The 21,245-nt window shown below is 49.0% G+C and overlaps 1 protein-coding gene across 1 annotated transcript; it reads left to right on the top strand.

Moving 5' to 3' along the window:
* The first annotated feature begins 11,504 nt into the window (after positions 1–11,504).
* ADORA3 (adenosine A3 receptor) lies at positions 11,505–13,430 on the top strand. The gene is made up of 2 exons (XM_068419423.1): positions 11,505–11,854; positions 12,827–13,430. Exons 1-2 carry the CDS (start codon positions 11,505–11,507, stop codon positions 13,428–13,430), a joined length of 954 nt encoding a protein of 317 aa, XP_068275524.1.
* The last annotated feature ends 7,815 nt before the right edge of the window (positions 13,431–21,245 follow it).

The raw sequence follows: 21,245 nt of genomic DNA on the forward strand, positions 1-21,245 counted from the left end.
ATTAGCAATCCAGCTACTTCTCTACAAGCCACAGGAAACCCCTTGAGATCTATGAGATTTCTCTATTACCTGTTCCTGCTTTCTCCCAGTTGATAGCTGGTCCCTTCCAGGGCCAGTGCTGGTGATTGCCAGCATCCAGTAATGGGACATGGCAGGAACCACAAGCCTTCAGCCAGTCCTGCCCACAGCCAGCCAGAGCAGGCACAGGGCTCCAGGACAGGGTTTATAAAGACGTCAGTGAGTTAATAATGAACTCACCTGTACCTGGATAAGAGATGTGTGTTTCCAATTAGTGCTGCTCTGCTGTCCTAAGTGGACCTAATCATCCCATAGCCTTGGAGACCCTCCGGCACACTCCAGCAATCTCTTACTCCTTCTGCTTTCAGGTGTTAGCGAGAGCTTGTCTTAAAGCAGCTGTTTCAGGAGAGGCTGTTTCTCAGCTCTTTCTGTTAGTTTCTCCACTATAATTACGATTACAATAACACTTAGCCTTATGAGAGCACTCTTCATTTTCTGATTGCTTCCTGAAGGCAAGCTAATGATACTGGCTTTATGCTCCTTGCTCGGGAAAGGGTAGGCATTTTCCTCCAGAAAGGCCATTACTTTAACAGCAAAGCAAACACTGAATAAGAGGGAGCACGAGGCACCTGTGTCTCCTCACAGCCTGCGCTGAGAAGAAAACATTGCGCTCCCAAGTACAGCAGTCCTTGGTCCTTCACAGGAGCAAGCGTATCACAGTCACCCTCCAACCCGCAACGCAACCGTGAATTCCTCCCTGAGAGCAGCTGCTGCCTCTTCACCAGATCATGAGTAATTTCCACTCCAGCTATGACTCAGTTGACTGGAAACTTTGCCTGAGTAAGGACTGGGTGTCTTGATCATGTTCTCCAGCCCTCGTGAGGTTTCTCCCCTGGAGCCCATGGGCAGGCCGTGCTGCCGCCGGCTCGCGGGGCTGGCAGGGTCACCCTGGGGTGCCCGGACACCTGTGGCAGCACACGCTGATCGGCCTTTCTGCAGCTAAAGCCCTAAACTCCTCAAAAGAGGAGCCATCGTGTCTGCCGCGAGCGAGCAGCACGCGTGTCTGCATCGCCAGCAGAAAAGCAGCCCAGTTACAGCCTGGAAACGTTTGGGGGTGCTTTGGTTTTCAACACTTCCCTCTGTTGCCCTTTGAAAAGAAAGTGTTTGTATAAATAACAGCAGATGCGTTTTAAAATAGCTCATGTCCCCGCCAGTGTTTAGCAATAGAAATGAGCAAAGACAAAACAGTTGCATATGATGTGAGAAACACAACAGATGGGTTCGCGCGGAGGAGCGGGGCAGCCCGCGCCGCCTGTGCCAGCCCGGCGCACTGTCGCTATCTGCCTGCGCCGACTGCGGCCCCGGGGCTGAGCACCTCCCTCCTGGGACCCAGCACCAGCAGAAACGTGCTCTTAGTGCTGCAGAGGTTTTGCCTGCTTGGTTCGGCATTAATGAGAGTATCTGCGCGAGAGGTGCCGGCTCGGTACAGCGAGATGTGGTGTGGACACGTGCAGAGCCCAGCAAGCGCGTGTTGGGCCCCTGTGCTGTGGCTCTGCCCCGGGGCAGCCTCAGGGCACTGGCTGCGGGGCCCCTCGTCCCGCGGCGTGGCGAGTGCTGTGTCCCCATCCCGAGGGCTCTTGGCAAGGCACAGCCAGCCCAGGGGCGCAGTCCAGCCTTCCCCACCCGTGCTGGAGCTTGCAAAACTAATAACTGAGCCCAGACGGTGGGAAATGGAGCATTTCCTAAAGCACTGGGTGGTAGTAATTCCCACACGACAAGGAAGCGTGTGGTGACTCTGGACTGCCACTGACGCAGGACTGTTTTATTGGCCGTGTCTGAGAAGAGAAGCTTTACCTCGGGACAGGCTTACGGCTGGCACCGCTTTGTGACCGGCTGCACGACACGATGGCTCCTCTCCCCATATTGACATGCAAAAGCTTCAAGATCTTTCCCTTCAACTCACAAGCCTTCAAAACAAATGCAGCCATGTATTCTCATACACCGTGCTTTGGTTTCCTTCTCTATTTGCCACCAAAGCCTCTTGCTTTCCAAAGGCGTTCCCACCTGGATATAACAAACTCTTGTACGTGAACGTGAGGATGGTGTAGGCGTAGGACTGACAGCGGTGTAGATTAAGGTCTCATGGATTAAAGTTGTACCAGCATTGATGCCAGGCAGTGCCTGGTATTGGAAAAAAGCTGCACCCGCTGACCCCCAGCATGTAGCCCAGCAGTGACCAGAGCAGTGTGGGGACAAACCGCCGGGTTTTGGGTTTCTTGGCTTCCCACGGAAAGGGAGGGGCGGGCGCAGGGCTGAGCCCTGCTCCAGCTGCAGGCAGTGCCAGCGAGGAGCAGGGCACCGGCACGGTACCTGCGTGGTGAGGAGGGTTGGAGCGACGCTGTGCTCCCGGGGCTGTTTTCTCAAGGAACAAGCATGCCTGGGATGAGGGTATTTATCTGCCAGGAGATCGCACATTTCTCAGCAGCCAGGAAGTCTTCCAAGAGCTGCTGTCCCGTTTCATGCACCAGAACGTGCACCGAGCTCGTGGGGTGACCGGGGCCAGTTCTTAGCGTTACCTTAATAACAGAAAACTCCACTTGTATTTCCAGAGTTACAGAAACCGCAAAGATATCAGAGCATTTAATCGCTTGTTTTACTGCCTGTGCCGTGTGTTGTGGTGAGGTGCCGCATACCAGACTGACGGGTTCTCGCTGACGGCTCCTGTCACCACCGCATTGCTGCCGGGGCACGTCCCCAGGAGCGAGCCCAGGCTCCCCGTCCCTGCCAGCGGCTCCTTTCCTCACCCGCTCCGCTCTGTGCCCTCCGTCCCTCGGCAGCGAGCATGGCTCAGCGCAGGCTCAGCCCCTCCACACTGCCCCTGCGCTTGGGGCCTGCCTGCGGGGTCGGCCGGGATCTGGCCAGGTGCCCTCCGTGGCCTCCCAGTCGCTCCTTCCAGGCACGCCGCTGCAGCCGCCCCGACGCTGGCAGGACAGCATCACCGGGCTTCCAGACACGCAGTTCCCATATTTCTTCTTCAGCAAAAAAATCGCAGTGGCTGCGCCCTCCAACCTCCCGTAAGTACGGCCACCCCATCGCCTCGTGGCTCCTGCCGGGGCTCCGAGGTGCTGTAAAGCTGCACCAAATAGGTACTAAATCTGCTTCTCAGGCCAGTAACAAACGTTGCGTTATTATTTAACCAGCAATACGCTCTGTTTAAATTCCCTTCCACTGTAGAGTAAGTGCGTTGTGATTCTTCCAGCGCTAACCTGTCTTACAGGCAAACTCCAGCTACATCATTATGAGACTCCAAAGCTGCGTATTGAGGCAAGTGTTTAAGAACAATTTATTTCCCTAAAAATCCGGGCAGCAATCTTGGCAATGAGCGCGATTAGAAAAGCTGTTTTCTACTACAATGAGAGATCTGTGTGTGTTTTGCTGCAAATAGACAGTAAAGAAAAATAAATCCCTTTTTTTTTTTCCTAAGGAACCAAATAACATCTCTGAGTTAATTGTAGAACAAAAGAGGCCTCGATTCCTGCCATGCATCATGGAAAGGACTGGATCCAAATATACATAAATTAAAAATAAAAAGGTATAAACAATGCTTCCTTCCTAAGGAGCCTCCCTGGTGAGCCTGGACCCTGCCAGCCTCCCAGCCCCGCTGCCTCCGGCTCATCTTCCCGTCGGTGGAGGCCGGGCCGGTGCGGGGCCGAGCTCCCGGGGAGGCTCCGGGTACTTTGTACCCGCTCAGCACCAGTTCCCTGGAAAACAGTTTGTTTTCAGTAGTGTCTCTGATCAAATAAAACCAAAAGGTTTCCTTCCTCCCCGGCACCGCTGTTTGCGTCTGTCCTTCGTCTTCTGTCCCGGGACGCTGTCGCTGTGTGAGCTGGGCGCTGAGCCTCGCGCCTTCCCTGCCCCGCGCCGCACCCACGTGCTGTGCTGCAGACCAGGAGGGATCTCGCAGCGAGCCCGAGCCGCAGGGAGCAGCGAGTGGGGGCTGCTGCGGGGGGAGCCTGCGCGGGGGCACGGCGGGGGCTTGGGGCACGCGGGGAGCACCGGCCCCCGGACACCCCGCGCAGCAGGACCACGGCACCTCTGTTGTTCTGGAGCCCCGGGCTCCTTACACCTCCAAAAGGGCCTGTGGGGTTTCATTTGTTCATTTTCATGCGAATTCCTGCTCCTTGGGGGAAAGCCTCTGCTTCCACCTCCGAGAGGATTACTGCGGCCACAGGACCAAATCCCTCTGCTCATTACACCCGTGGTAAATCTAGAGTAAATCCTTTTAAGCCATTGGGGCCACTCTGGGCTTACCCAGACATAAATGGCCGTGCTATAAATAAGACCTTGGTTTGATTAGAGAACTAAAGGCAGGAAAAAAGCACTTAAAAGATATCCAGGGGAAATACAAGCTCTCCCTCGCCTCCAAGTAGTTACGCTGACAATGATGAATTAGTCCATGAACGCCAGTCAGAGCGAGTCATGTTTCATACACCAATCACACACAGATATTCCCCATCCTGGAGCACCCACCCATGGCAGGAGATTTCCACTAAACACGGCAGATGAGAAGCCAGACCTGGGGGAAGGCGAAGGATGGAGCCAGGCACACGCGGAGCCCACAGCCTTCACCCTTGTTGCAACCAAATTCCTGCCGGTCCTGCCCCAGGAATCCCCAGGCCCTGAGGGCGAACCCGGTCAAGTACCAGAGGGTTTGGAGAGGCTGAAAATAATTGTCTGACTTGAAAGGTAGCCAGGGCAAAGGAGCCAGCAGAGCTATTCAGAACGTGTTAATGGGCTTTTAAATGACAACAAATGGCCGTGCCTTCAGCCGAGTTGGATCGAGGAGGCTGCATCTTCAATCATTTGTCTAAAGTTCGGATTTTCACTCAGGAAAACGAAAGGCAGGCGTGTATCGTTCGAAAGTGAGCAAATGCTTTGCAGACCTCTGTGTAAGTACCCTGTTTCCGGAGGGCTTTTTAGAGTAACAGCACTTTCCTCCCTCTCGGAAGACTGTTACTCTAAGTTGCAATCTGCTGCAGTTAAATCATTTGCTGGTGGTCAAAAGTAAGAGCTGGGAAGAGAGCTCAGGCCCCCGGCTCTAGCGTTTCACCCCGTTCTGCCTCCCCCAGCCTTGCCATACTTGGATGCAAAATTATCAGCAGAAGAGTTTATAAAACATCAGAACAGTTTCTCTCATGTCAGCTAGAGCATTTGTATACATAGTGCCTCTTCGAAGAATCTCCTGCCAGCTCAAACCTCCCTTTCATCTCCCTGTGATTTATTTTATGCTATTTTTAAGGGATTTTAAAACAATCTCTAATGAAGAGCGAGGACGGAAGGTTCTGTCCTGTGCAGAAGAGTCCTGGGCAGCAGCGGGTGCGTGGCAGGCACCGAGCTGCGGTGGGACCCCGTGTTTGCTGCCGCCTGCCAGGTGCCGGCTAACAGCCCTGCAGAAAGGCTCTGGAAAAGAAAAATTTGAGGTGATTTCCTCAAATCGCTGTTCCCCCGGGCTGGGAACAATCATTGCTGGGTGGGTGAGAGGATTTGGCATCAAAGGGGGTCCTGTGCCAGTTGCTCTGCCCTGACTGCGGCTTCACCCCACTCCATAGCCACACCCGAAGAAAACTGTAAAAAACTCCAATTATAATGCAATTAATTTCGAAACACACAATAATATCATTCGTCCAAGCCCCTGTCCCTGCGTTCCTGCCCTGTTTGTACTTGGAGTCCCCGGGGCTGACAAGCAAGAGCCGTTTCACAGTGGCAGCAGCCGCGTCCCAGCTGGCTGGCGGCAGGGCCACCGAGCCGTACCGGTTTGGCAGCCCGGCCCCCCTCCTACACAGGCGCTGCGCTCCCCAACGAGCTGAGCAGGAAGAGCAAACCCATACACTCACTCCCAGGTTTTGGGAGGTTTAAAATCCAAAGCCGCATAATCCAGTCGAGCAAACCACGTAGGGAGCGTAGGTATGGCACCGGTTCTCGCTGCTTTCTGGGTGCAGGTTTCACCTCTGGAGCAGCCTCTCCCCCGCCCAGGCGCAGGGCGGTCGGTGTCTGGCCGCAGAGAGCAGCTGGGCCAGCTAACCCAGTCTGGCATCTCACACACTCCCCAGCTCCACTGCTCTGCTTTAAATAACATTCAGGACTAGCCAAGCACGCACTGCTGTGGCGTGGTGAGCAGACAGCAGCAGGTCCACGTGTGCCCCTTTCCTGGCTGCTCAGACACTGCGGTGAGTCACCAGGAGAAACCCCCCGATTTCCAGCACAGTTCAAGCTCAGGGAACGGGACGTGGAAGGGAAGAGCTTTCCAGATCTGATTATCCACTGACAATTTGCTTTTGACAGCGGTTGAAATCATCTTTGGAACAAAATCTGGATTCTAAGGACAGTGACCTTTGTCTTTCAGCAAAGCTGGATGCGTACTGGGGAGAGAGTTTGGTTCAAGTTCTCCCATCTGTGAGAAATACTGACACCGTTGATTTTAACCTCGCCATGCCCCCATATCCAAGGGGGCAGGTGAAAGGATGCCCAAACGGGAAGCTTCAGAAAGAAACCAAAAGGACCCTGCTCCTGTCCAGCCCTTCCCAGCTCACAGAGCACTCTGTCAAGACCACATTGACCCTCCTGGGGAAACTGAGGCATGAGCAGTGACACGACATTGGTCACCAACGCCAGGCTCCAGACTGTCATTCTGGCTCATTATTCACCAGACCACAATCACTCTCTGTTAAAGCAGATGTGACTCTGCTTCACATTCACATCCTCTCTCTGCTTTGCTGTCACTTCCTTTCAGGGCAGGGACGAGCCAGGACAGCCCTCGCCACTCACCACCTCTTGGTTTATGAGCTGCTACTTTTTTTTTTCCTTTAAGGTAAACATTAAATTTTAAAGTCCCAGAAAAAAAACCCTCCTCCCCACCTCCTGGCACAAGAGCAGAAGCTGCCAGAAAGGAAGGGGAGAGGAACAGGAGCGTGGTACATTGATGCCTCAGAGCGACGAGGCCCGGACACGGACAGGACACACCGGCACCGTGTGAGCACCAGTTCTGGGGGGCCGGCTGGGAGCCCCGAGCCCTGAGTGGGAGGTGTGGGCAGGGCTTTCTCCCTCCAAGTGTTTTCCAGCCCCACCAGGACAAAGGCGGCTGCCGCTGTCGTTGACTCACACGCTAAGACCATTGTTACAGATTTTTTTTCTCTGCATCTGTGTGTCACTTAGAATTATTTTTTTCTAGAGAATCTGTTCTCGTCCCCTCCACCCCAATGTGAAAAGGGAATCTGTGCTCAAAGCTGCAGCTGAGATTGCAGATCGTTCCCTTCCTGATCCTTATCTCACCAGGATGTAGGAGGATCCTTGGGGAATAGCTGGAAGCCTTTCACTGGAGCCATCCAAGAAACAAGCAAGCTGACTACAGCCTTTAAATGGGAAATCCATCAAGTGCTCGGGGACCAGGATCCAAAACACTGTTTAACCCCATTGAACCATGACATCCCTGGACTCTGCTGCGTGGGATCCGCCCCAGCGCTGAGCCCAACCTGCCCCGGGCACGGGCTCCTCCTTGGGCCTCCTTCTCCCCAGAGCTCTGCGGGCACCACCACATCAGCTAAATAACATGATCTAAAAATACACCTTCGAATCCTAATCTAAGTGAAAGCCTTAAATTGCTGGCTCACAAACTTACTCCAGCTGCAGCCCTCTCCCAGGCGGGTAGTTTTGCGTGGCAGCAAATCCACGGCTGAGTTTCTCTTGGGCTGCGAGGAGGGGAGGGCAGAGCTGGTTTCCACACCAGAACATTCCCTGATCCCACGCTCCGGCCCCATTTGGCTCCTCCATGCAGGGAGTGTTTAATCACTTTGCAAGCCATAAAAACCTCCAGCCCAATGTTTCCTGATGCTGGGGCTGAAGGAGGGTGGTGGGAGAGGAGCTCAGTGCCCATGGAAGGAGGATGCGGGGCTGCGAGGAGGGATGCAGCACCCCAGGGTGTCCCGGGGCTGGGGGCTAAGCCGTGCTTGTGCGGAGCACAGACAGCAGAAGGGCACGGGCTTGTCCCCCTTTGGTGCCAGAGGAGCCGCAGCAGCCCGGCAACCTGGTTCTTTCGTATTTAGGACAGGAAACAGATGCTGCCTGGCGGAGGAAGCAGCTGAAGAAAATAAGAGCACCTCGTGCCTTCCCCGGCAGGAACCTGGTGGGAACAGGGGTGCTGGGCGGAAACGCCCCGATTTGGCCCCAGTCAGGGCAGGTGCAGCTCGGCTGGGTTCGATGGCATCGCCCTCGGCTGTGTGGGCAGGGATGGGGGCCCAAAGGGCTTTTTTCCTTTGGGTCTTTTATTTCTCCTTAGGAGCACGGGGAGCTGGGACAACGAAAGCACAGGTTAGTTGCGTACCTGTTGGGAGGGCGATGGTCCCCTCCTCTCACAGTGACGCTGCAGCAGCCCCTTGTGCCATGAAATGCGATGATGAAGCATTTCTCACCTCACCTACAGCCTGGGAAACGTGGGCTCGGTGTACTGCGCCGTCTGGGTAGGAAGCAAGACCCCTTCCCTCTGCTCGGCAGCAGGTTTCCAGCCCCAGGTCACACACCGACACAGGTTTACTGAAGACAGGCTTTTCTCTGAACTCATCTCCAGTCCCACCGCTGCTAAAAAGGACAGACAAAAAGAAACCTAACAGCCTGTGCCCTGGTAGGACCAGCAGCGTTGTGGGCATCTTTTAGACAGTGTCCCCGTGGGAAAGCATCTGCCTTCTAAGAAAAAGCTCCGGGAAGATCTAATGCTATTAAATTTTATGGGCTGCTGCAAACAAAACCTTGCGCAAAGGCTGCTTGTTTTCCTCCTGTTCCAAAGCACCCTTCCACACATGGGTGCTGCTGCCCCACTGAGCCGGGTCAGAGCATTTTCAGACTGTGAAGCACCCTCCTGCCAGGAGCTGGCCTCTGAGCCCCCCACCAGCCTGGCTCCTCTTGACTGCATTTTGCTGTGCTGCTCTTTGTGCAACCAGAAACCTGGCAGCCAGGGTCTGGCCTCTCGTTACATCCTACAGTACCTTAGCGTTTATAGAGAGGTTTGCTCCACGGCAGCGTGCCAGAGCATTGCTTTGTAGCTCCATTAATTTAAGAAACAGTTTCCTTAAATAGAGCTGAAAAGACAAAGCAAGTACTCTTAAAGGAAGAGCCGTTAGCAGGGGCAAAAGTAGTGCCAAAGGCTAATGTCAGCTCTCCTGTCAACCTGCCAGTCAACGGCGCTGGCAGGCTGCACGTAAGAGTTAGCCAGAACCTGAACTCGGCATCGCACTGCCCAGAGGCTCATTAGCTGAACACAGACACACACACACAATCGTTGCTCCAGAACGCACGATCTGAGAAATACGTCTTGATGTCTGTGCCATTTTCACCCCACTCTTGTTGCTCCCACGCTGTTTCGGCTGTCATGTCCAGCCCGGACAGACTGACGAGCAGGGCACAGCTCAGTGCTCACTCCCAGCTTCTTTAAAGCCTGCTCAGCCTATACGATGTGCAGTGTAGGTACAGTGTCAGAGAAAACAGGGCCAAGGGACCTTCAGTGATCTAGTCCATTCCCCTGCCACAACGAAGGGGTGGGGAGGGCAAACGTGAAGACACTCAACTGGATTTTGGGTGAGCAAAAGTCAAATGGAAGGAGAAACATCTTCTTTTGACTCAGTTACACAAGCTGCTCTCCTAAGGTCCTGTGCAGGACCAAGTTCCTGTTCTCAGGAGCGGCATTTACAGCAAGCATAGGGCAGCAGAGGAGGGTGGACCCTATTAAGGCCCCTATAACTCAGCTGTACAGTAACTGTCTCTATGAGAGGCATCTGGCTGCAGCCACAGGAGTAGATAACAGAAAAAGGAAGCTGGCAGCTGAGGTGGAGAGAGGAGATGCACAGTGAGCGCAGGAAGTGGGGAACGCACTCACACAAGCGTGGCTGGCAGCCAGCAGGACCCAGACATTTCCCATACCTGCTCAAAGCTGCAAAGCGCCGGCTGCCCGCTCCTTCCCAGGTACTTCCCGGAGAAGGAACTCATTCAGCTTGCAAAAGCCTAGCATGCATCCCAGCTGTGACCTTGCACATGCCTCTCCTGGGGTTTCTCTCCTGCACCCACAGATACCTCGTGTCAGATTTGATTAGAAAACCAGCACAGCCACGCTCAGTTGCAGGCAGGGACTGTCTATAGACAGCTCACCGTCTTCCCAGCAGTAACCCCACCAAAACGCCCTCCAGTCAGGGAGCGAGAAGCACTTAGATCAGTTTCAAGGAAGCAGAATTTCTCCAGCTCTTTCAATAGCAGAGAATAAAGAAGTCTCATTTATTTCTGGCTCTGTCTCCTCTCAGGGCTGATTTCACTTCCCCATCCTCAGTTTTGTCAGAAAGTCAGGTGGAAGAGACAGAGGACTCGGTGTCCAGGAAACCAAGCATTACCCATGTTTGCTTAAGGCCTCGTTACACTAATATGGCACCATCCACCTAATAGTTCACTTGCTATTTTCTCATTCCTGGAGAGCGTGCATTTCCATTTGTCCCAGAGCCAGGTTACCCTGCGACTCAGGCTGACATAAGCTCACGTTTGCATCTCTTCTCAGTTTCATCTGAAGTGGAGCAGCTCCTTCACTGCAGACCCACATCAAGGAGCAAGGCACCACGCACAGCCGAGCTCACCTGCAGCAAGCAGATCACAGCTTTCACACCCTCTCCCCCCTATTTCCCATCACTTCCCACACCTTTCCTTGCTTTCTCTGCCTTCTATAAACAAAGCATAGAAAAGTATGCCACTCTCTGAACATGACTTGGTTGGTCGTCATACTGATATCTAGCGGAAATGAGGGCTCCCACTGAAAATGCCACCTGAATTATGATAGCGTTTTTGTCAGACTGAGAAAGGCCCAAGTAAAGAGCATTTTTTGGCCACATCAGGGCCTTAACTGAAATGGTATACCCAGAATCAAATCAAGTATTGGAATTTAGTGAAACATGATGTTTCACTACCCTCCTAATGTCCCCTGAACTGCCTCATTTCCTATAGTGACTGCAGAGTGATTATCTAGACTGATAAGGGGCAGCTTTGCACACTGGTTACAGTTCTCCCACTTCTAAAACTGTAGTTCGGAAGAGGAAGCAGTTGAAGTATTTGTTATAGGCTGCTGGTAAGCAGGCGTGTAGAAGCTTTCCCATTTTTTCCCATCAAAATGGATTTCCGAAGTATTCTACTGATACCAGGTTGCTGAAGGGATGCTGTGAGCTTCAGGCGATGTGTCCAGAGCGAGGAACATTTCCTGGATGCTAAGGTATTTGCAGCTCTCTGGAAAGGCAACAGCTGATTTGCTGCCTAAGTGCCAAGGACGTGAAATACTGGAAGAAGTTTGTACACTGGAGAGTCACTGGAACAACTGGACACTGAGGACGAATCCCACAGGAGGTCATCGACGCCCATGCTCCCTTCTGCAGCTCAAGTCAGGGTGGGAGCACCTCCAGCAACTCGCCATGCTAAACGACAGCCTGGTGCTGAGCAGCCTGGATGGGATTTACATCAGTACGGAGTGCTTGGTTGCTTTGTTTGCCACTTTGGGTAACATCCTGGTCATCTGGGTGGTGAAGCTGAACTCGACGTTTCAGAACACGACTCTGTACTTCATCGTTTCCCTGGCGCTGGCTGATATCGCGGTGGGGATCCTCGTCATGCCCCTGGCCATCGTGGTGAGTCTGGGCATCCACGTCCACTTCTACGCCTGCTTATTTATGTGCTGCCTGATGGTGGTTTTCACTAACGCGTCCATCCTCTCCCTCCTGGCCATCGCAATCGACAGGTACCTGCGAGTGAAGCTGCCAACCAGGTGAGTGCTGGACCACCACGGCCCCCTCCACTCACCCTGCTCCTGCCGGCTTTCCCTGCCCCGTCTCTGCCCCACAGGTGCCACCTCCTCTCTCCTCCTTAACTTGGCCCTTTTCTAACAAATACGTACTCTAAATGCGTGCTTGCGCATGGAGAAAATACCTGTGCCTAAAAGCCCACCTGAGACGAGCTATCTAGAGCGGGACCCATCCCTGCAGTTAATAATGCAGCGTGGACAGAGCCTGGGGGTGTTCATGCGGGGCCGATAGGTCGGTGATATTGCTGATCAGAATTTGCTCACAGGATGAGTCTGTGGTCCAACAGTTGAATTCTTCAGATGTTTTGTTAATTGTGCAGGATGCTGAGAGTATTACAGATTTCTTTGTGTTTTTGAGGCTAGTCTTTTAAATAAAATTCCTTTCAGTGTTTGCTGAAAATACAAAAGAAGTAACAGGGCTAACTTAAGAAGTCATTCACTTTTTATATTTGAATGGAGAAGTACATAAGGTAGAAATGCAAAGCATAACCTCAAGCATGAAAGGAGTCATATTTTTTAAGGGGAAAAGACTTATAAAATTGAAGAGTGAAAAAACAGTTTGGTCCTGCAAAGTTTATAAACCAAGTGTAAAGAGTCAGGTACACCCAAGGAAGCTGGGAAATAAGAGCACTGCTAGTAGCAGGAAAGCAATATCTAGGCAAGAGGTGCACTAAGGTCATAACGAAACAAGAAACAAAATAGTTGAAAACATCCAATTATAAAGAGGGGAAGTTAAGCATAGTTCATCTTAAGGGTGCTGCAAAGTAACTGTTACAAATGAAGGGTTAGGGCCTGTCTCAAAATAAGCTTTGGTTCTGCTAATGCTCCATTTTGTGACAATGAACCTTTAGTATTTGAAAATGTGAGTTCTTGAAACCATCCTTAACTATTTTAAACACTTCTGTTTAATGTGACCTGGGTTTTCTTCCCCAATAGATATAAAACAATCACTACAGAGAGAAGAGTTTGGTGGGCGCTGGGTTTGTGCTGGTTTGTGTCCCTGCTGGTAGGATTAGTCCCCTTGTTTGGATGGAAGAAGACAGAGCCAAGAAACTCCGACTCTCTCAGGTGCCGATTTACCTCTGTGATGAGGATGGATTACATGGTGTATTTTGGCTTCTTCACATGGACCCTTGTCCCTCTGCTCATCATGTGCGCTCTGTATGTTGAAATCTTTTACATCATCCGGACAAAGCTAAGCCAAGGTACAACCAGCGTGAGAGGGGCACGAGCTTTTTATGGGCAGGAGTTCAAGACAGCCAAATCTCTAGCACTTGTCCTCTTCCTGTTCGCCATATCCTGGTTGCCTCTGTGCATTATAAACTGCATTTCCTATTTTTACCCTGAAAGTCAGATCCCCCCGTATCTGATGTACTTGGGAATCCTGTTATCCCATGCCAATTCTGCCATGAACCCCATTGTCTATGCTTGCAAAATAAAGAAGTTCAAAAACACATACCTTTTAATTTTAAGGACCTATATCCTGTGCAAAAAACCAGACCCAATTCTTAGGGAGCAAACAACAGACCAACAGTCATAAACAATGAACAAACGTTGACCTGCCAGTATATACCAGACCATCGATAAACCTCTTTGCTTTCCTAACACCCGATTTAAATGTAATTGCTGCAGTTCTCTTTAAACCTGAGGAATAGTTGCTCTTGTTCTAACAAACTGTTACAGATCTGAAGACTACTCTAAAGCTGTAAGTATGTGCCTACATATGTTTTTGTATTAAATAGTTTTGAAAATACAGAAGAGAGACTTCAGACAAATTTTGTCCAGTGTTGTTTTTTTCCATAAGGATTGGCTGGGTCCACTGAAAACCAGGATAAATGTGTTCTTTGTTGTTGGTAATACAGCAGTTCACAATCCAGGCATGCCCTCACTGACTACCCTTACACCCTTTGTCGTCTTTGTCAATTTAGGCTATAAATTAGAGTCTGGTCAAATTATGCTGCAGTTTTGTCACATTGTCATGAATAATAATAAATATTACATGGATTTTATATTAATTCAGCCTGCTCTTCTCCCACGACAATCAGAAAAAAAAAAAAAGCAGCCTGCATGAAATCTCCACACTGTTTTAGTCAGTGTCCTGACTAGGACAGCACAGAAATTGCACAGCTCACACAGCCTGTTTTTAGGGAACATGGATCAAGTTGAAAATAGGCCATTAAAGGCCAGGCTCTTTCTTCTCCATTTTTAAATAATAAAAGGGGTCTAGAAAAAGCAGAAAAGGGAGGGCATCATTCAGTTATTTATCTCAGAGAGCATTGGCATTTGCTCCTTTAGCTAAGATCAGACATGTCAATTTATTATCTGATGTAACTCTCGTCACAGGCCAAAGCTCTGCCCTGTTACACAGTTCAGCTCTACCAATAAACAGAGCAGCAAAGGAAGTCCTTGCATAAGTACATCAGGGTTTCGCTACATGATCTCTCATTATCAGTTGATAGAACTGATTGCTTTCAGCAGAAAAACAGGTCCCACCTACAGAGCAGAAAATTATTCATTAGAATGATGCCCAGCAAACTTTGCCTGTGTATTTTTGAGAAACTGAGAAAAGAGGGAGCAGCACTGCACCAAATTCCTAGCAGGCTGCCTGACAAACTCCAAGAGAACAAGGCATAAGGATAGGGAGCAAGAGCAGCAACAGAGGGCTGAGAGCAGGGGAAGCTGTCCTGCCTTCTGAAAGCAAGCTGCAAAGGAGAGCAGTCTCAGCAAGCTGCCCGACGCTGCTCAGCCCCCCCGAGAGGGAACCCCGGGGCAACAGCTCACCTTTTCATGATGAAGCAAGATGCTCCCCGCAGCTGGACCCAGCCTCTCTCTGTGAGGCAACCAGAGGAGCAGCTGCCCTGCTGCAGGAGAGGGCTCCTCAGCTGGCTTCTGCCATCGGTGGTGCTGGCTGGAAAGTGCTCCTGCAGGGCTGGGTCTCTGGTTCTCATTTCCAGCACTTACTCTGGAAATTGTTGTGGCGTTCAGCCCCAGACAGAGATCAAACAGGCTGAATAATGCTTCAACTAGATGTGAAGATGGGTGAAGGCACGTAGCAGCAATCCATGTGTATACGAGTATCACTCAGGAAGAGCAAAGGATTTAGCATGCTCCTGCGAGACATCATCGCTGTAGCTCCAATAATCCATCCTTTTAACTTTGCAACCAGATAATCAATTCTGAAATGTCAGGGAATATCATAGGCCACTACTGCCCATCCATCCTTCAAAGCACTGTTTAACCCATGAGCTGTTTCCACTCACCCTCCCAGGGCTGGACAATTTGTACTGGACTTTCCCATAGCTATGCATTTTGCCATACAAATTCCTGCTGTGAAAGTTTGTCTTTGGGAGACCACAAGTACAAACACCTCTAGCAGAAACCTACTGAAAGTGAAAATAGGAGAGCCAGAACAGCGAAACACAATGCCTCCTCTATTCTGATTAGCAGATGCCGTTGTCCCAAATTCCTCTAGCTGTCTATGAAACAAAGACTTGGGTGATGGCTACCATTAAAAGCTGTGTATGGCTACACAGAGCTCTTGGCATGGGAAAGGGAGAGACAGACAGATGCTCTGAGATGAGCCTGGGACTCGTTAGCAGCCACACAACAAACGGAGGTTCTCTATCACCCTCCAAGGACTGTACCACGCTCAGCTCTGCAGGAGGGCACACAAAACTGCTGCGCTATGGTTGGCAACATTTCACAAAGTTGTGCTAAGTTTCAGTACAATTCACGGTGAGGAAACATCTACAAGAAAAACGCAACATCCTAGCTGGGCTCGGGTGAGGGGAAGCCTGTGGTGAGTCACCTTTTCTTGCACTTTAACACGGGAAGGCAGCATTCTTGCTGGTATGCTGAAGTAACACTTGTGCAAGCCTGGTGTATCTTCAGACATTCTTATTTTTCAGTTGCTCTCAGGCAGCAGACTAACATTTTTAATTTGGAACAAAAAAAATAATTATGAACCAACTACAATCATCCCTCATGAACCTCTCAGCAGCTGCATGTTTTGAGGAGTAATATGGTATTTTCTCTATTAAATAGCACTTGAAGAAACTGCCATGACTGAGATGAGAGCAGATACAGCAAAACAAAGACCCCAAGTTCTACTCCTGACCCTGTGGGCCTTACGCACAACGCCTCTCAAGCCAGGCTGCAGAACGCAATGGTGTTTGTGCACCTGCTTTTCAGTGGTCCCCTGGCCTTCCATCAGCTTCTGCAGTCATGAAGGCAGGACAACCCAACAGAGCTGGCAGAGGTGGAGCCACTGCTCTGCTAACTGCTTGTTGGAAAGCCACCAAACGCAGCATGCCTAAGCTGAGCTGAACCCAGCTGCTCATCTGTGGCTTTGTGCTGCCATCCATGGGCGGCACATCCAGCCTCACTCGTTTAAAGCCTCGCAGATGTCAGACCTGCTGTCTTCAGCTGCAGGGCCTGGGAGGCTGTAGGACCCGAGGCACTTGTCCTGCCTAAGAGATTCCTCTCGAGCGGTGCACACACGCAGTCATCTGCATTTTCAGAAAAAAAGAACTACCTGCCAGAATCTGACACTCTCTGGTGACCAGAAACAAGAAGGCTTCTGAGGCCCCGAGGGCTGAGGTGGGAGGAAGCTTAGCCCCGATTCAGTCTTGCAGAAGCGTTGTACAACAGATGGAGATCATTGTACTTCCTCGGACAACAAACCTCCCACCCACGGGCACAGGAACATGCAGAGAAGCTTCTCTGTGGCTGCTAAGACCGAGTCACTAGTGGTAACTTTGCCCCAGTTTATGAAAAGGGGAAGATTTTTTAACTTCTTACAATATATTTACAACACTCTGGGTAATAACTCATGAACAAACATTTCCAGAAATTTTGACAGTCACACTGTGATTGTGCATTTCTTTTATGTGACCCAATCAGGAAGCAGACAATCACATACAAACATTTCATTATCATAACTTCAATAAGCAGAAAATAACTAATCAGAGCACTTGGCAATCAAAAAACAAGAAAAATGCTATAGTAAGTGACAGAAAAGGGAAACATAAATGCACAGATATGAATACACACAGAGAAGCATTTCCATTTTTCAATTCTCTGTGGTAGTTCAAAGCATAGATACTTTACAAGTGCAGCGCAAGGACTCACAGAGATTTTTACAGATGAGGAAATATGGCATAAAAAGCAATTTGTCCACAACTGTTGGCAAGCAGTTGGGAACAGGAGACATTAGTTTCCCCTTACAACTATAAAATGAGCTGATGTTACGTACGGCAGTGCTGGCATTTCTCAGGGTGCTACAGGCCTTGATATAATGTTCCAGTAGCATTTGATGGGCAGAAAGTGCAAGTGTCTTCATTTCACTAGAAACTTCATCATCACACAGCCATCGGTGTCCGACTCTGCTGGAGGGTCAGAGTGGCATAGAAAACCTCACCCTGGGGATGTGAAAGAAGCCGCAAACATTAGAGAGCGTGCAAGCATCACACCGCAGCATGAACTTCCTGCTTTTAATTTGTCCTCAACGCTGCACACCATAAGCAGTCACAGTCTGTCCCTGCACGTGGGACATCTAGTGAACACTATGCTGGATCAGAGCAGTTGTTAGTCTAGCTCAGGATCCTGGGTTGACTCTGCATCAGGGGCTTCCAAAGAATCAGTAACATGAACGAAAACGGCAGAAATGCTTGCTCTTTAAAGATTTTCCCCTAACCTGCCTAATTAGTGGTTTAGTTAAGCCCCAGAACGCTTGAAATACATGGGGAGTACAGCATTTGAGCCCTGGGATAACAGAGAACAAATATCTTTCCTCCTACTGTCCAGGTACCTTCTCAGGTGACTCCCTGCAACTATAAGCACAGGGTGAAGCCTTGGATGCACAAAAGAAAGAATTTTTCCTTAGTGAAAAGAATTGTTAGCTAACACTTGAGTCTTGCAAGAGCAAACTTCTTTTCTCCCCCTGGCCCCCCCTTAATATTTACCATTCTATCAAGAATCTGAAGCCTCTACATAAAGTATTAGAAATAATAGTTGCGACCTTTACCTGGGTGTTCTTAGCAGATTCCTCAGTCGCTGTCTGGGAGGGAACTGGCTCTTGTAAATTTTGGTGGGATCTCTTACGCTCTAGGAAGGAGAGGGATACCAGTCTCAGCTACCTGCACCATGTTTGGGGACAGCAGTGTGAGAGGCACAAGAGCGGGGGGACACAGCGGTACCAGAGAGCGCGTGGCTTAGACATCACTTGTAAAATCTGTCCCAGACCTTCACTGCAAAGTGAGCAGCTTGGCAGCCCAAGTGGGAGGGTAGCCCAAGCCCCTGCCCACCTCTTGGAAGTGGCTAGACCAGGATGAAAACTACTGGTGAATTTAGGGAGAACTCTGTGTGGCCACTGTTAGGACAAAAAACCACCCGAACCAAAACAAACACAACTGACAAAACACACCACAACTCATCAGTGCTAAAGTTAATTCTTCTGTGAAAACTGAGATGATTCATGGAGAGTTACTGCCACAAATGACTTGTTCATCAATGTTAATTATTCAAGGGAGACATAATTTGAGCTTCTCTCAAAGAAACTTCTGTAGAAGTTACGTTGAAACCCTAGTGCTGTAAGATGCAGCCCAAAGAGCATGGAAGCTTAGCTCCATCCACGTTAAGATGTGCAGCACAAGATGTGAAGCACTTCCCTGCCAGCAGGCCTGGATCATCATGCTGCCGTTGCTCCCTCTACTGTGCCACTTACTTTTTCTGAAGAGGCAGAGGATTGCAAAAACCAAAACTGTCGACAGGATGCCCGAGATAAAGGCTAGTGATATGTAGAGCATTTCATAGCTGTTGATACACAGAAAACAGTGTCAGTATCCCCAGTTTTAACAGAGGTGTTGAAGAATCAGTAGTTCTCAAATTCACCAAACTTTATGAAATGTAATACATCATTTATCCCAAGCCCCATGAGATTAAAAGGTGTGTACCAGCATTAAACATCACTATGCATTAAACATCTAGTGCACAGACTAGGAAGTTCTAAGCAACCTTTTAAAACCCCAAGATGAAATGTGTTACATAGAACCCCTCCGTTACAGGAGGAACCTGTCGTCTCAGGGAACTCTATGTGTTTGAAGTCAGGAAATAATGGTGGAGCATTTACTTATCAATCCAGCATTTGACTTCTGTTTTTAGGTCAGCCGTAGTGGTATATACAGTGGTATGTACAGTGACAGTAGTGGAAATGGGTGCTGGTGTAACTGGAACTGAACAGAAAAAAAAATATCAAAACCTGGTTTTAAAATGTGTTAATTTCTTCAGTAATATTACAAGCAACAAGATCTACATAGAGGCATGCATCTATTCAAGTATTATTCTAAGTATAACATTTCTCTATCAGAGGGCTGAAAGGGGAAACACCAGACAGAAAAATTTAGTTATTCATATTATTACCGTTGCACAGCAGCCTTTGGCAGCCATGCAGTTCTCCCCCAAATGCACACATCTCCTGCGAAGCTACCCCCACAGCAGCCCTTTTTGAATCAGGACAGTATCAACTTACTCAAGATACCTCCTCTAAGAAAATTCCTTAAAGAAGAAAATACCTGCGTTTGCTTTTGAGGATCTACCTCCCATTCTCTCCAAACATTAATGAACTGTAAGAGAAGCTAAAGGAGGGGAGGGGGAAAAAAGTTATATTTATATACATATATGCACACACACACTAGAGCAAAACAAACCTATCACCTTCCTCTAACCCACAGACTTTACTTAGTTTTTATCAGTGTTTCAGACATCTTACGCAAACTGGCACAGTCACAGCAGCAAACCCAGCAACTGCTCAGCACAAATCCTACTTCTCAATGTCCTGTTCCTGTGCACATACGTGCATGGTCACTCTGCTCGGGTGAGCATGCTGCCTTCTTTCAGAAGGACGGAGTATATTTAAGAACTAAAACAGCACCCACAGTATTATTTTTGCAGCAGCTAGAACTGAGTGAACTTTATGATACATTTTTTATCAGAAGCAGCTTTGACAAAATGCCCCTCCACGTTTTTCTTTCTCCAGCTACACTTTTTCCACCGAAGCAGGAGCGATAACTTTCTTCTCAAATTTGGAGGTGGAATCTTAAAGATAGAGAAATACCAGTCTACTACACAATTCCTACCCTGGTATTTCTCACTACATGTCTTGCAAACTGCACCTTGTGAACACCATCAAAGCATCGCTGACAACATGAAAGCAAACGTCCTGTTCTGTTGCTGTCATCCTTTTCTACTGCATACCAATCATTGGCCACACTCCAGAAGAGTCAGTTAACACCTCCCAGCTTCCTACAGCAAGTCTAAAACTGCGTTGTGTTTGCAGTAATAGAAGTAACAATAAGTGATGCAGTTCCATCTTACCTCGCACCATAGAACTGCTGCCCGCCTGCTGGTACAAAACTCCTGAAGCCTCAGCACAGTTTAACCACTTGCTTTGTGAAAAGAATCTCTGTCAAACTAGTTAAAGCTCAAGTGTCATTCAAATGTGGGGTTACACAAATGTGGAAGTTGAGCAACTTCACTTTTTTTTTATTAAAAAAAACAGGAAATAGGAAACTGAAAAACACCTGCATTCTCAGGAACCGTTGATCTAAAAAAAGTCACCTCCAGCTTAAGTTCGCTTACTTTTAAGTAAAGTTCTTAACCTCTGAAGAACACCTTTTGCTGAGCTGTTGTACCAAAAACTGTAAAAAACTGTGCTATTTTACTAACTCCACTAAAAATAAGCATTTCCCTACTGTAGTACCATATAAAAAAGGCATGTAAGCACACCCTAGTCTGCTTGCTTAAGTTGACTAAATAAATCACTTGCCAACACAGAAAGGAGGAAGCTACAAGTTAGGTAAGTGCTTTGCTCAGTTAGGGCATTTGAGATATAACAACCTTCAGGGAAAGTTTCCTATAAAAAGAAAATGAAAAGGCTTATACCACAACACATAAAACTATTCTCCCTGTTACACAAAAAAAGAAAAAAAAAAAGCAACTTTTTTTTTCCCCTATGAAAATCCAGAAAAACCCCACCCCTTAGAATAAACTTACCTATTTCACAGTTTTAAACTTAATACTGGTGAGCTCAGTTTAAGCCAAGCTTTCTGGTAGCTTTTGATACGTTTCCTGCCAGGTACATCCTCTTTTCCACAGAGCAGGAAGGTGCTTTCATCACCATTTGAAGTTTTGCTATGAAAGCAGTTTTTTCAGTTCATTTTTCAAATGAGGACATTCATTCAGAGTACCTCCAAGTGCTGGACTACGTGAATAGGAACACTGGCACTCATTTTGATTTTAGAACGTGTTTACAACTACAGAAAATATCTGTAGGTCATTATCACACATTATTCTAACC

Source organism: Nyctibius grandis, chromosome 27, assembly GCF_013368605.1.
Source record: "Nyctibius grandis isolate bNycGra1 chromosome 27, bNycGra1.pri, whole genome shotgun sequence".
NCBI classification, from domain to species: Eukaryota; Metazoa; Chordata; class Aves; order Nyctibiiformes; family Nyctibiidae; genus Nyctibius; species Nyctibius grandis.